The 14,998-nt window shown below is 40.0% G+C and overlaps 1 protein-coding gene across 3 annotated transcripts; it reads right to left on the reverse strand.

The window, feature by feature from the left end:
- Positions 1–41: 41 nt before the first annotated feature.
- LOC140942575 (ATP-binding cassette sub-family C member 4-like) lies at positions 42–11,084 on the reverse strand. Of its 3 annotated transcripts, XM_073391495.1 has the most exons (9): positions 10,947–11,084; positions 9,209–9,254; positions 8,596–8,988; positions 6,635–7,014; positions 5,016–6,304; positions 3,609–4,179; positions 2,649–2,785; positions 1,974–2,335; positions 42–1,226 (listed from the first exon to the last, which is right to left on the reverse strand). In XM_073391495.1, exons 3-9 carry the CDS (start codon positions 8,920–8,922, stop codon positions 669–671), a joined length of 3,624 nt encoding a protein of 1,207 aa, XP_073247596.1. In that variant the 5' UTR covers positions 8,923–8,988; positions 9,209–9,254; positions 10,947–11,084; the 3' UTR covers positions 42–668. The 3 variants fall into 3 exon arrangements, with proteins under 3 accessions (XP_073247596.1, XP_073247595.1, XP_073247594.1); XM_073391494.1 differs by having other exon boundaries at positions 8,596–9,249; XM_073391493.1 differs by having other exon boundaries at positions 8,596–9,254.
- Positions 11,085–14,998: the final 3,914 nt, after the last annotated feature.

The following is a 14,998-nucleotide window of genomic DNA, read 5'->3' on the forward strand; positions in this document are numbered from 1 at the left end:
ACAATTCCTTACAAGGAAATCTACAGCGAGTATTGGTTCTCACGAAATTTTCAGCAACAAAATGACTCAGCTCTAAAGTTAGTCTAACTTTTTCAAATTCAACCAAGACGACATGAAGACCAGGCTCTTTAACTGCCCAGTTGGTGACAAAACATTAGAATTTATGTGGAGACTTATTGCATGACTAAAAGACCAGTGAAAATGCTAATAGCAGTCCATAAAAGTTCGTGTGCGATTTTCGGACCGTATGGGAGCCTTAGGGCCGCATTTTTACCCTTCTTCACTTCAAGAGAACAAGGAGCGAAGAAAAAGAAGCAGTAGATGGTAGATCCAGCCGTGTCTGACTAGCTTCAAATTAAATTTTCATCCGTAGACTCTTCTGGTAATTTGAATAGAGTAAGGTGCAAAGTCGCGCCTTAGATGACGGCTGCTCTGGTGAGTTGAGCCGCAAATAGATAATAGTTTCACTACATTGTTAACTCTTGAGCCCCCGCCTATTTATAGTTGGTCATGACCTTTAAAGTGGTTTCATTGTCTATACGCTTATCCTGGTGCAATGCTAAAGCCACAAACGACCTTCAAGCAATTAAGAGAGATTTGAGATGACAATAAAGGGCTTGATTTTCTCGCCCTGGCTGTTTGTTTACCGCCTGTTCGAAGGTAAAATGTTATTCAGCCGTGGCTATGTTGTGAGTTTCTACGAGGCGGGAAAAATATCCATCGCTGTTCTGAAGCAAAGTTTCGGGTTTGTCATACTCCACCATCCGTCCCTGATCCATAACCAATACTTTATCATAGTCCATGATGGTGTTCAAGCGATGGGCTATGGTTATTACGGTAGAGTCTTTAAGTCTGTTACGTATAACTTCTTGAATCAGACGGTCTGTTTTGTAATCCACATTGGCAGTGGCCTCGTCCAGTATTATAATCTTACTTTTCTGCAACAGTGCACGTGCTAAACAGACCAGTTGGCGCTCACCCACACTGAAGTTGCTCCCTGACTCCCTCAACTTGTAACCTAGCTGCTCAGGTAATTTCTGAACCAGAGTATCTAACTGAACTTCTTCCAAAGCACTCCAGAGATCGTGATCCTTGTACAAAGAGAACGGATCTAGGTTTCTTCTGAGGCTTCCGCTGAAGAGGACAGGATCCTGCGTTATTACGGCCATAGACTTTCGAGCCGCCTGTAGATTGAGATCTCTGATGTTCACACCATCTATGATTACCTGTATTGATAGAAACATTTACGTGAGTTAGAACTGAGGGTGTCCATAAGGCTTCTACTCAAAAGCCTTTCTTAAATCGCGATCAGTGAGTCTTTCCCTTTCACCCTTTAAATCCCGAAAGTGGTAAAAATCTGCTAAAAAACCAATAGCACCATACGAAAGTACTGCCAGATATGTTTAATTTGAATGGTCACACCACAGGGATTTGTCCACGGACACAATAGTAAGAACCACCTTATCAAAATTCTATCAGTCAATCTGCCATTGAAAGGGTTAAAGTCCCAGAGAGTTTGAGGCTGACCTAACATAGGTTTCACTGTAAAAACCTCTCTCTCACTCCACTACGGACGCAGAAACAAGTCTGTGGACAGGCCACAAGGGTGGGGACAGGCGACTAGCTCCTCAAGAGAACCTTGCTGGAGGGTAAATTGAGAAAGAATGATCATCTCCGCCCAAACCACGGCCACACCACCAACCATAAATTAAAAAACTGCCAAAACTAAACTGGTGGTGATTGGGACCTTGACTAAGTTCAGATGACCCTTGAGACTTTAGCCTCGTATTCTTTATCCTTTCTTATCAGTTGGAAGGAGAAGGCGTTGAAGAACCGAGGATTCTGTTCGAAAAGAGTAGGTGACGTAGATGCTGGTTTCGTGGCCTTTCTTCTCTAAGGTTATTTGGACATCTCTGTTGTGAGGTCCCTGCCATTCCTAGAGACGTTAATAAAACAAAAGAAGCTATACTCACACTTCCTTCAGGCTCTGGCATACGAAATAAAGCTGCTAGCAAAGACGATTTTCCAGCACCCGTGCGCCCTACTACACCAACTTTCTCCTTAGCAGCGATGCTAACGTTTATGTTGACCAGAATTCTCGGAGCTCCTTCTAAATATGCTAATGACAAGTCACCTAATGTCAAGGAGCCTGATTTTGGCCATTCTTTTGGAGGCTGGGTGTCTGTACGATACCCAGGCTCTGGATCGATTTCGGTGTAGGTGAACACTCTTTCCACTGAGGTCATGTGATTTTCTGTCTCTGATGCGACACTGATGCCATATTGCGAGGCTTCCAAAGTATCCAATGCATACGTCAGGGACATGCCTGCTAATGCTGAAAGGGTAAAGTTTATAACCTTTATACATCAGTTCTTTCGCAACAAAAATTGCACATGCCTGCTTCCAAACTAAGTCATTACAAAGACCGCGATCATCACACGCGCCGCCGCAAAGCTGTCAGAGGGTATTGCCACCTGATTACTAGGACACATTTTATGTTCTCGAGAGGTTAAACACTTTCATGAGCAGCACTGCCTTAGCTTCCACCAGTGTCCTGTAGGTAAAGTGGTAGGGCATCTAGGCTTGTAACCAGGTCATAGGTTTAAATCCTTATGGGGAAACTTCTTACATATCAATAAAATACCTACCTAGGCTTTGTGTTGCAAGTAAAGCTCCAGCTGATACGGAAGTTACTAAAAAGATACTAAGTAGGTCTCCTCGTAATGCTAGCCATTGTGTTGCTGCGTTCCTCATTATCATGGCCGATGTGTTTTTGTCCTGGTACCTGCAAAACATCGTAGTAATAAGATCTGCACTGATTTGTTAAAGAATCATTCACATCTCTTTCAGTCCCCTCAGCTTGTGACTTGACCAGATTATTTGAGCAATCAAATGGCTGCCTTACAGCTTACGATCAATGGAATAGTGAGTTATTAATGGGCCCTGGTGTACAAGGTTTTCGTTACGTCCCTAGTGGTTCGTTAATGTCCTGATGAGAACGCTTTAAAATGGGACCTTCGGTTTTTACGCCCTTGAATCCAGCCGCGTCTCAGGGCTCCCTGCCACTCGCAAAGCGTCCTTGCGGCAAGAAGCGATGAGAAACGGCTGTATTCGCAGGGTAACGGTTTTTTCGTGCTCAATTTGCAGGGAAGACCAAAAACTCTAACAACTAGCATTGTCTCAGACCAAATACAGCACGTTCGATTCTCTTCAGTATGTCTTACGATCCTAAGTGTTGATCCAGCCAACCCTCAGTCTGGTGCTCCACCAACTGAGTTACCAGGTGGCGAGTGACTCACTGAATTAATTGCGCTATATATATAAAAAAGATGCAACTGTAGCTATATAAATGTATGAGGCTTGATAAGCATATCTTTTCGTACTACATAAACAGAGAGTCCCGAACTCATGCAAAAGTCATTTAATAAACAACAACTAAACGTTCGAGATCTGACAAACCAGAGAACGACGCGGAAAAAAGGTGAAGCAAGGGTTAATGTTTGCAAGAAAATTTCCCTTTTGAACATTTTTAAAATCTTTCACACAAAACTTAAAACGGGCAGACAGAAAGAAACACAGACGAATGAATTTTCGAAGTTTCAACTAACTTGTAAAATTGTTGAAGAAAATCACTTTCCATCCCTGATGAGCGAATCACCTCCATTCCTGCCACGATATCAGCAATAAGGGAGTAAACTGGACTGCATGATATTGATTCTAGCCTCCTGATTTCCCGAGAGGAATTCAAGTAATATTTTGCAAGATACATGAACAAGAGCGTCAATGGGGCACAAGTAATTAACAACCACACATTAACGACTGCTGAAAGAATTGTGGCGCTTAAGAAATATAGACACAGCTGGACTGCGAAAAGAAACTGAGATGGAAGAGAGTCATCCATATTACCGATGTCTTTAGAGAAACGATTTAAGATGCGACCAACTGGATTTGTGTCGAAGAACAGGACAGGTGCCTGGATAACTGCTTTGGTCATCCGCTCGTGGAGATTTTCTGACGCTTTTAAAGTGGCAAAATAAAAGCAAAAAGAGGATGCAAGTGTAAGAAACAAAGAAACGATGACAATGGATCCATATATCACAAGTGTGACGTAGTTCTTCTGTTCTTGATAAGACATCTCCGTCATTAATGAAAGCCACCAATAGGGCGCGATCCACGCAACTGAAAGGAAAATCTCTGTCAACTTATCTCAAATACCAGCCTTCAGTCAAATTAACTTATCTCGACAGAAACTAAACATGATTAAATTTTCCTCCCAGGGAATATCCCTGAATGGAAGTGAGCGAATACTAAGTACAATTAACTCATGGCTACGATGGACACCACTAGGGAAAGCAACAAATTTCTCCAAATTTCTTTAAAAAGTTGCTCCCCAAAACTGCCTAAAGATGCTCGAACGTATTTTTCAACATATGATTTGTTAAAAAGTTGGTCCAAAGTTAACCGTTTGTGTGATAGAAAACAAGGCAAAAACATGCCTTTATTTTAGTTTTTTTTTTTTCTATGTGGGAGATCAAAAAGCACTAACAAAATACCTTTATGATACTGTGCAAACATGAACAGGTCTATTAACGTCAGAAAAGAGGTTCTCTCACCGATCATTCACAGATGGATGATGAATTATCGCCTACCTCTGCCAATTTGAAACGTTGCAGTTGTGTGATTGTTGATCACAAAAATTATAGTCAGATTAGTCTCTTGTAACCATTTGAAAGCTTTTAAAACATTTATAATACATCCGTAAAATTTCCAAAAAAGCAGAAAGCTCCAAAAGCGGTCCCGCGGTAAAAAAGTTACTCCAAAGAAAAAAAGCTTCCTGAAAGTTGCAGTCACGCAACTTCTGGCCACATAAGCCTGGATACCGTCAGAACCTTCACTGAGTGTGCATCGTAAAGAGGTTTCCACCTAAAAGAAGGTCTGAGAAAAGTATCAAAGAACGGCATTGGCTGCCTTTTTTTTTAACTCTGACAGCTGAACGTTGATTTCGATTTACTAACCTTGTACAATAGCGAAAAACACAGCAAGGGCCACAATCAAAGTAACTGGAAGGGCAGCCCTAAAGTACTTCCAATACAACTGCCACTTGACAGTTCCCACCATTCTGTCTTCTTCCTCCTCTGCCAGATCTACTCTTTCCTGAAATTCATCAACAGAACTTGCTTTCCTGACCCTTTTGTCTTCACCGAGACCTGTAATTGTACTATTTTCACCTTCTTCTTGTTTTCCTTGAGATACAATAAAATCATAACCCAGCTTCTTCTGATCTATTTGAGAGTAGCTACCTTGGTACTGAACGGAACCATTTTGAAGGATAACAACGTGTTCTGCATGTTGGAGAAACTGCAGCTGATGAGTGACCAGAATACGAACTCGTCCAGCTAAGAACTCTTTGATGCATCTATCAAACAGATGTTTGCCGACTTTAGCATCCACTGCACTGAGTGGATCATCCAACAAATAAATGTCCGCGTCTGAGTAAAGAGCACGTGCTAGACTCACTCGTGCACGCTGACCACCACTTAAGATTATACCGCGTTGTCCAATCTCAGTTAGATCACCTTTCGGGAAGCTTGATAGATCTTTGCCCAGTTCACAGACTTCCACAATTTTGAAGTACTTTTCTTCGACGAACGGCATACCAAAGACTATATTCTCTCTCACGGTACCAGAATACACCCAAGGTGTCTGGGAGACGTAAGCCATTTTGCCAATACAAGAGCTTTGACCAGATGATATTAGAAGTTCATCTAAAATGGTCATCAATAAAGACGTTTTGCCACTCCCAACTGGTCCAGTTATTCCAACAAGTTGCCCACTGGTAGCGTGCAGTGAAACGTTTTGTAATGCTGAACGATCTGACGAATCGTTCCACACGCTGGAAACGTTTTCAAGAACAACTTGTGGCTGAGCAATTTCTGATGTATCCTCAAGTTTTCTTTTACTTTTGACGGCAATTTGCCCAGGCTTAAAGTCCTCTCCCCTTTTGCACTGTGATTTGTGATCGCTTCCTAAAAGTGTTTTCTCTTCAAGTAACGGCTGCATTCTATTCCAAGCAGTTCTCGCGTCTGCGAGACGGTGTAAACATTCTCCAAGACAGACGGTTACGAAGAATTTAATGTTTGCTAAGACAGAAAGCAACGTGAACACTTTGGAAGATGTCAAGAAGTGTCCAGTCAGAAGCAGTACCACGACTGAGATGAAACCGGTAACAGCATGGCCGGTAAAGAACAAGGCATAGACACTTGAGAGGAAGAATCCTCGGATCCGAATGAGAGAAATTTCTTTCCTGCAAAAAATATTTCCATATTCAAAATAAAACCGAAAACATACAGGCCTACCAATATGGCCATCCACGTTCCCAGAGACAGGGAGCAATGCGACGTAACTTCATGGTAATAATTATTTAAAATTATAAGGAAAAGTCAAGGACGTGGAATGTAAACTATTGCTCAGCTAGTGATGACTCCTTAACTGGTGACCTTTTCGGTGGATGATCCATCACCGTTGTTAGTTTATAAGGGATAGAGCGGGACATATATTGCCGCTTACGATATTACGCTTATGCAAGACTCAAAATGAGAGAAAGAAACAGCACAGGAAAGGTATGTGTACAAACCGTCTTATTTGTGCCACCAGATCCCTGAAGTTCCATTCCCAGGCGTACATTTTCACCACCCGGATTCCAGAAACAATCTCTTTAATCATCTCCAACCTTTTATCCGTCTGTGCTGCAACTTTCTTGCGAATTTTTCCGGACTTTTTAGCTGCAAGTGAATTATAGACAGAAACAAAGACCAGAAAAACAACTCCTATTAAAGCTTGCCAGGAGACTAAATACCATAGAAGCAACAAAGCGACGACAATGTCCAAAGCAACAAATAGGGCGCCCTGGGCGTGATAGCCCAAGTCCCCAATTGCCTGGGCATCGTTGGAAGCGAGAGTGATGACGTTTTCGGAAATCTCATTTTCTAAGGTACACCTTTTAAGCTTCAGAATCTGAAAAAGAGAGAGAATAAACTTTAATTCCTTACTTTACCTATTACACGTGGAGTTAGGGTAAATCCAAAATAGTAATGTTGATGGGTTAATTATGCATATATCGGAGAATTTTTTATGTCGATTCGTTAATATACCACAGAACGCAAACTGACCCCTTTTGTGTGACGGGATACTCTGAAAAGATAAACGAGAATTCCCTAAAAGCTAAATTTATAGAGCGTCGTCTTAGGTTATCGCAAAAGAAAGGTTTAGAATCCCTTTAAAGCTTAAATTTCTATAACCGCTTAGAGTGATCACATAACAACGAAGACAACAACCAGCATTTATTTAAATTGTCCGTGATACGCTGTTATCTATTCTTATACCATGTAAATTGATTCTAAAAATCCCTTGGTAGAGGGTCATTTTATTTGTATCATGTAATCTTGCTAGGACAAAACTCTCCGAGCCATACACACCATACCACATAAAATCCTGGGGTATTTGCCTTCAAAAATGACAGGGGTGCTCATCGCTTTTTGGAATCCCATGAAAAGAATGTGGATTTAGCGAATTCATTTTGACCCAAATGAAAAAGTTGGAATCAGTTGAGTAACAAATAGTTCCCGTCCGGCTTTTTGGCTCGATACCTAGAAGACCCCTAAAAGGTATCGGGACATCTGCAACGGCGGTCAATTGAATTTGGTCAATCTAAAAGTTACCAGTTCACAAATTCAGCTCCTTACAAGTCACACCAAGCACCCAATTATTTCTTTGGGGGAGATCCTCCGGGCACAAAACTGCAGGAAAAGACACCGCGGCATACACTCACAGGGGCGGATCCAAAATTTTTCTTAAGGGAGGGGGGGGGGGGGGGGTCCACCACTAAGAATGGCGTAACTGACTAGTGACGTGACGTGCCAAACTACCATGTTTACTGCGTTTAACATAAATTCTTCAACCTCGTCTCATGTTTTACTTCAACACCAACAAACCACACAGTCTTTTTTGCACGATACCAGTTGTATTAGAAAGTTGCAGCCACACCAGAAATAGTCCGAGTCACATAGAGACCCTTTTCACATGACGTCACGTCCTTCATGTTGGTATCCGCAAAACAGTAACACTGTGCCCATCTTGGCGGTCTTGGTGTCCCAAACCAGTTCCGTGGTAGTTCAAATCTTTTCTTACTTTAACGCTTTCTTGAATTCAATAAATTTGCATATATAGTACTGGCCACGTGAGTGAAAACACTCAATTGAATGTCAGTATTATTCTAATAATGCCCTCTCACGATTTTCCGCTTTGGTATCGCAAGGAAAAATAAATAAACAAACAAATGAAATAAATAAAAAAATAAACCCTCCTTAACTAAGCTCGTTCGCTAAAGATGGCTGGGAATTGGACATGTTCTTTTTTTGCGTTTCTTTTTGACATCGACTTCGTCTATAAAAACGCAAAAAAAGAACTTAGGTTGTACCCGGCGGAGCTTGATCAATAACGCATACATAATTCCGTCAGAACATAGAGGAGACCTATTCATAAGAGAGGTGTTCGATGCAATATTTTCTTGTCGGCATATTTAAGTCGTTACAATACCTTTTTATAAATCAGCCCAATCACTGCAACTTTTAATCTATAACCCATCATTTCAACCTTGAATGCTCCGTGGGTGATGAATAAAGACCGTGCCAACGAGATCACGGTTATGCTGAACATGAATGGCAGAGTGGAAGAGTAATTTGTCGTTCCGGCGCTTGTAGAAATGTTTTTCAAGAAGAACCAAAGAGCCAAAGGAAGAAGGTTCATTGAAAATGAGTAAAATATTCTCAGTATCGCCACAACCATGTACTCCCTGAATGGAAACATCTTGAACATGGCTCTCCAAAGACGAGGTTTTTTTCTGTTCTGTTCGGACGACCGCATTTCTGATAACCACTCTCTTTCTAGGGCATCCGCAAGTCCTTCTGCCTGAAAATGTGTTTCCAACGGGAAAAGGTGTTTCTCTTCCAAAGGATGCTTACTGCCATACTTAAGAATTCTGCTCATCCAGGAGAAAGTTAACAGTGAAAAGAATCCTGCTTTCTCTATTGGATTTTCTGATGAAAAGTCTCCTGCAACTGGCTTGCTTTTAATTTTCACACTCGGATTCTGAACTGAAGCATCTTTTAAGAATGGCTCGCTTTCATTGTTCTCTCTGGGATTCTCAACAGAAATGTCCTTTTCCATGACTTGCTTATCACAAGGTAACAGCTATACTGAATGACATAGTAAATAGCCATTACTAACCATTTATTTAACACTTTGTAGCTTCATAAATCAAGGACAAAGGTATTGCCTAGTTTCAACCCGAAAGGGACTAGGTGCAAGTCCCTTTATTATGGGATAAACAACACAAGGCCCATATGGTCAGAAAGAGCACATTGCATTGAGGTAAGCAATATTCTCAAGGTTTGGTGTTTACTGGGCCTATATTTAAGACCATTTAATGATACAGCCATTCAAAAACTCCAAAATTTACTAAGGAGTATATAGATGCCCAGACGGTGTGTCCGGCAATCCATACATCTCTTATAAATTTTCAAGTTTTTTTAAAAACTATTTAAAAATAGCTATCTTTTGTTTAATATTGGCCTGATCAACACCGGCCTTGAGATTTTTTCCTATTTCTTCCTAATTGTAATGGGCTCTTCCCGACTATGTGGGTCTCGTGTTGTTTATCCCACTCATACCCAGCCCTCCTCGGTTTGAAACTGGGCAATGAGGATAATAATTATAATAATAATTTAATCACTTATATTGTACAGGTATTCATAAAAATGATCATATGCGCATTACAAGATACAAATTAAAACCTATTTACAATAAGCAAAACAATAAAAATATATACACTTCCACCATAAAAATCTAAAATATCGATATGCAACAATTAACTCATTCAACCATAAGCAAACTTAAGAAACAAAAGTAAAACAAAGGAAAGCAAAAGGCATCTAGGGGGGAGGAGATGGGTGAAGAGGGTCTTTTGACGTCCGGAGTGGGCTTATTAGGCTTAGTGGGACACAAATATGAAAGTAATTCATTATTTTTGCGAAAGCCATACACTAACAGCAGGAAACAATGTATTAGACTAATATTTGAGAGGTTCTGCTCTCTTGGTAATAGTGCCGGTATGCAAAGTTATATTGAGGGTCATTCGTTTAACGATCATGCGAACGAGCTTATCAAAAACGCCAACGCCGGGTGAACTCACCTACTGAATCAATTATCTTGCTCAACCAAATGAAAGACACGTCGACAACACACGAGAATCAAATATACGCCACTAGCAAATTTGCTATTCCTTCCATTGGTGAGCGGATCGGTAGAGTCTCATAGATCATGTATTATTTTGAGAGCCAGTCCCACTACAATCAGACTCTGTAACTGAAGTATCAGGCATATACCGGCGTAATATTAATACTGAGAGTGAGTTTTGATGGAAAGTTCAACTAGATTTAAACAAAAGGGACTGTGTAACGGGGACTAGCATTGAACAGGGGCACCCAACGTCAATTTTCGGAGAATATCTGTTCGGAAGAAGATTTGAGATCCTGCCTTCGGAACATTTTTTTGTAAAATTTCTCGCTTGCCTGCCTCTCCTAGGATTTTCGAACATCTAACAAATGGTATAATTGCCCATTTATAACGGATTTTTACCCTAAAAAGGTTACCTAGAATTTTCGGGAGCCTTTGTACTGGCTGAAATTTTCGAAAAGGTAAGTTTTGATCCCTATAATTTTCGGATCACTAGAGTCCGAACAGACGAAAAATTTTTAGGGGATAAAAATATGCCTATATCTACCGTTTAAATACGTTTAACAATGCTATGTTTAAGTGGTTTGAACTATATTCTCGTTGGGTGCCCCTTATTGAAGAAAATGTTATGCATGGCTGTATGGCAAACTCACCTTTTGTTTCGACTCGTGGCTCCGTTTGGTGAACGTAGAATTTGCTAGGCTTGCTGAATGATCAATCGCGACAAACAAACATAAACACCAAACTCAAAGGTCGTTTACGGTCCTAGTTTCAAGTAAATCGAAAAGCTGAAGCGTCGAAAAGCTGAGTCCTTGTAGTCTCGTGCCTTTAACATGCTGAGTACTGCAAAAGCATAACACTAGCATATGATCACCGTACTCGGACGAGCGGAGTCAGGAAACGGGTAAAATCAAGAATGGACTGTGGATTGCGGTCTACGGACTGCGGACTGATTATAAAAAACTCAGACTGGGTACAAAAGACGGACTAGGAATAAAATCCGGACTACGGATAAAGTTTTAACAAAACTGGGCTAATTATTTGTAGATAAGGGAAAAACAAGATTAGACGTCCCGTTTCATGCTACCGGTAATCCACAAAGTTTTTATCTCATTTTTACTTTTCTAGAGCTGTTTAAAAAACACTCAGAAGTTCACGTTTTATACCTAGTGCGTTTCTTAGCCCCTCAGTCCGCAGTCCGCAGTCCGCAGTCCGCAGTCCGGCCCCTCAGTCCACAGTCCGCAGTCCGCAGTCCGCAGTCCAGAGTCCTCCATATATTTTATACCGAGCGTCTTCGGCGCAAAGGACGGCGGGAGGGTTATGAACGTCTGGCAGAGTCGGTTTTAAAAAATGGCGGCCCTTGTAACTTGCGGTTTCCGTGATTGTATGGTTGGATAACGACAACGTAACTACAGATATTGTGTGTCCAGGGTGTAAATACGTCTTTCTTTAAAATGAGCAGCGAGGTAAGTTTATTTTCTTTCCTTAAACTAGCCTTAAGGGATATTATGTTGACGATTAAAAGTTGACAGAAACACGCGGGAAAATCGGTATGGTCAGCTCAGTGCTGTCAGTGATAGCTGGGATATAAGAAAAGTAACTCTAACACATGCACCCATGGACAAAACTTACGCGCGGTAATAGCAAATGAATGTATTTCTTTAGATGCTATCATCAGAGATGTTCGGAGGAATGCTCATGGGAGGGTACTGGAATGTTGATGATGATGATGATGATGATGATGATAATGATAAAAAGAATAAATATATAAATAAATTGATTAAAGATGAAAAACCACAATGTTAAGAAATAAGAAATTAAGAAAAACTATATACAGTTTGTGCAAATAAGAATTTTGCGAGAACAATATTTACAAATGTGAGCAATTATTGTCTCCTAATAGCATATTAAGATCCACTTTTCTGATGTTATGCACGTGTCATCGGCTTGCCCTGGGGGTAAACCCCCGGCCCAACCAGGGGGATTGTAAAATGGGTGGAGCAAAGTTGAGGATTTCCCCCAGGAGTGGGGGACAAAGACAAAGTCCCCTGGGTCAAATGCTTCTCAACGAAAAATCCCCCTGATATCCACCTCATATAACTGGGATTCACTTGGTGGAGGGGGCGTTTTTATGATATCTGGGGATGAAATTTTACTCATTCGTGTCAGGCTCGGAGAAGCAATATATAATATCTTTATTGAACAAAAATCATTGCAATGAAAGAACACCTGAAGACAGATTCACTGAGGTTAGGAGAGACTGATAGTTCCTCCATAGACTACTTAAGATGACCTGAAATCATCTACCTCATGATTCTCAAAAATTACAGTTATTCATTGTATTTCATTTATGTATGAATTTTTAAATTTTTGTCAAGTCTGCCAGTCCTCAGCTTCTATGTTTGTATTGAAATAAGAATGATCAGTGAAAGGTTTAAGAGATCTGAAAGTTATATTAACCTAGTGGTTTTGCAATAAACGAATGGATGCGTGGTTGCCATTTTTAGGAGTCAGTTAAGGTGAACGTATGCAAATTGCCAAGTTCTAGTTTGATTTTAACCGCTTTGTTGATTTTGTGATTGTTGCAAGATTGAATGAATTTTTGCCTGGACTAGAATGTCCTTGAGATATTTTTCCTGTCTGTAGGAGAAAATTGGTGGCTGGTTAAAGATATGTTTAAGCTTTAATAGGTTGCTGTTGAATGATGGCCCAGTGGTTTACGAGAGTCTTTTTGAGTTTTGGTGTGGTCGGATTGTAGGTATTGTAGGTAGTGACAAACGGTAAATTCTCTTTTGTTTGTTTTGTTTTGTTGCGAAGAGCATTGTTTCTGTCAGTGAACTTAACTTCAGTCCGTGTTGTTTGAACAAGCACTACAGGGTAGCCTCATTCAAGGTCTCATCTGCTTTGCTCAAAGTTTTCTCTCTCTGAGTTAGTTCTTGAAAGACGTAATGTTTCTCCTTTTATAATACCCTTTTTTTGTCAAATCCCAGTGATATCCTTGTGGTTACCGTCCATGATTTTACAAAATTTGCAATTCCCCCACTGGACAAGCCAAAATTAATGTGCATTATATTTGAAAGAGGACAAGTTTCTCAAGATGTAGGGATGAAACTAGGGCATGTTCCCTTTGCCTTTTTTTATCGTGTGTAAAAAACCTGCAGTTTTGTGTGATTTTAATTTAAAATGGTGTAATTCGAAAAGGTAACGGGCAGCAATGTTGTAATTAATTTTTGACATAATTATATGGGCTTGTTTTAAGTGATGTTAAACTCCTTAAATAATTTTGCTATGAGGAGAACTTGGTTTTCCTAGGCTTTTCTGACCAATATTGATGTGATTATTTGGGTTTTTCATAAGCAAATAATGCCCTAAAATGTATTAAAAAAGAATTGATGAAAGATTTTGACTATTGGAAAAGACATGGCATGCATATATTATTAAAAAAGCAGAACAGCCATCATTCATCAGACCAAAATTTACAGCACTTCACATGGGTGTATTTTGTTTATACAAATGTGAATTAAGCTTTTAAACTTGTAACATATCCTCACTGCATACTCATTACCTCACCTATACCTTCAAAAACTTTGATCTCACACCTACTCACGCCTGTGCTAATAATTGGAACACACATTATTTCTCCACCTTGTAGAAACGTGTGAGCCATTACAGAGTTAACTGACATATTTTGAAAAATATATTAATTATAAAGAATCTTGAACCAATGAGAAAAAAGAAAAGTCCATGTGAATGATGGACTTTTTTTCCAAATTCTCTCACTTTAGTGGGGAAAGTCAATGGACACGAGGTCGTGCTCCTTCTTGTTTCCTTGTTCGTGTACTGAACTCTTTGGAATGTCTCCACAATGTCTTCAGACATTTTCGGATATTATTGGACCCTACAAAAACTCTTGGCACTCTCAGGATGAAAATGTCATGCCTATAAATTAAAAAAAGTTGGCAGGTATACTCACTGCATAATATTAAGTTTACATGGGAAAAGTCAACAACTGCCAATGCAACAAGGATAAACACTGAAGTTGTCAACCACCACCAGGGGAGGTGGGGCAAATGTGGTCTCGGATCATGATCATTAAAAATGACCACGTTTCAGGTGGAGTGGTCAAATTTAAGGTCCAAGAAACTAAAAAATATCATAAATTTTATTTTCAAGGCAGTCAGGTGCTAAAGTAAGGAAGCACTTTCATCCACTGCCATCCTCAAAGACACAAACTACCAATCAATCAATCGATCAATTAATCAAGCATTGATTTGCTTTTCCTTAAACTGATAATAGAAAATATATCAAATATTTAAAAATAATGGACAGGAGCTCTCAGCAAACCCTGTGGGGCTTTATGCGTATGGACCCTGGACGAGTTAACAGTAATAATAATGATATGTGTAGATCATGTATTAAACTAATGGTATGGGGCACATTATGAAATCATTAAATTTTCTCGAATACTGCATTTTCCTGAATAAGTGCATGCCTTGGGGGATACAACTGTTGTTACTGTACCTACTTCCTTCATAGTGACCGAAGTCAATTTTCACTTAACAATAGCAATAAATAATCAAAAGAAAAGGTGATAAGAATTAATGAAATAATTACCTAAGGGGAAATGCTTTGATCTTTTAACAAATTCTCCTAACTGATGTATGGAAATCAGTGTGGAAAATTTGTACATGGATACTGGTGCTTT

The sequence above is a fragment of the Porites lutea genome, chromosome 7 (assembly GCF_958299795.1).
Source record: "Porites lutea chromosome 7, jaPorLute2.1, whole genome shotgun sequence".
Lineage (NCBI taxonomy): Eukaryota > Metazoa > Cnidaria > Anthozoa > Scleractinia > Poritidae > Porites > Porites lutea.

Excerpts from the sequence above, each read along its gene's own strand:
- LOC140942575 (XM_073391494.1), bottom strand. The coding sequence starts at position 9,225 with ATGGAAAAGGACATTTCTGTTGAGAATCCCAGAGAGAACAATGAAAGC. Across the intron at positions 7,015-8,595 it reads TTGGGCTGATTTATAAAAAG|ATTCTGAAGCTTAAAAGGTG; the intron begins GTATTGTAACGA and ends TCTCTTTTTCAG. Across the intron at positions 4,180-5,015 it reads GTTTTTCGCTATTGTACAAG|TTGCGTGGATCGCGCCCTAT; the intron begins GTTAGTAAATCG and ends TTTTCCTTTCAG.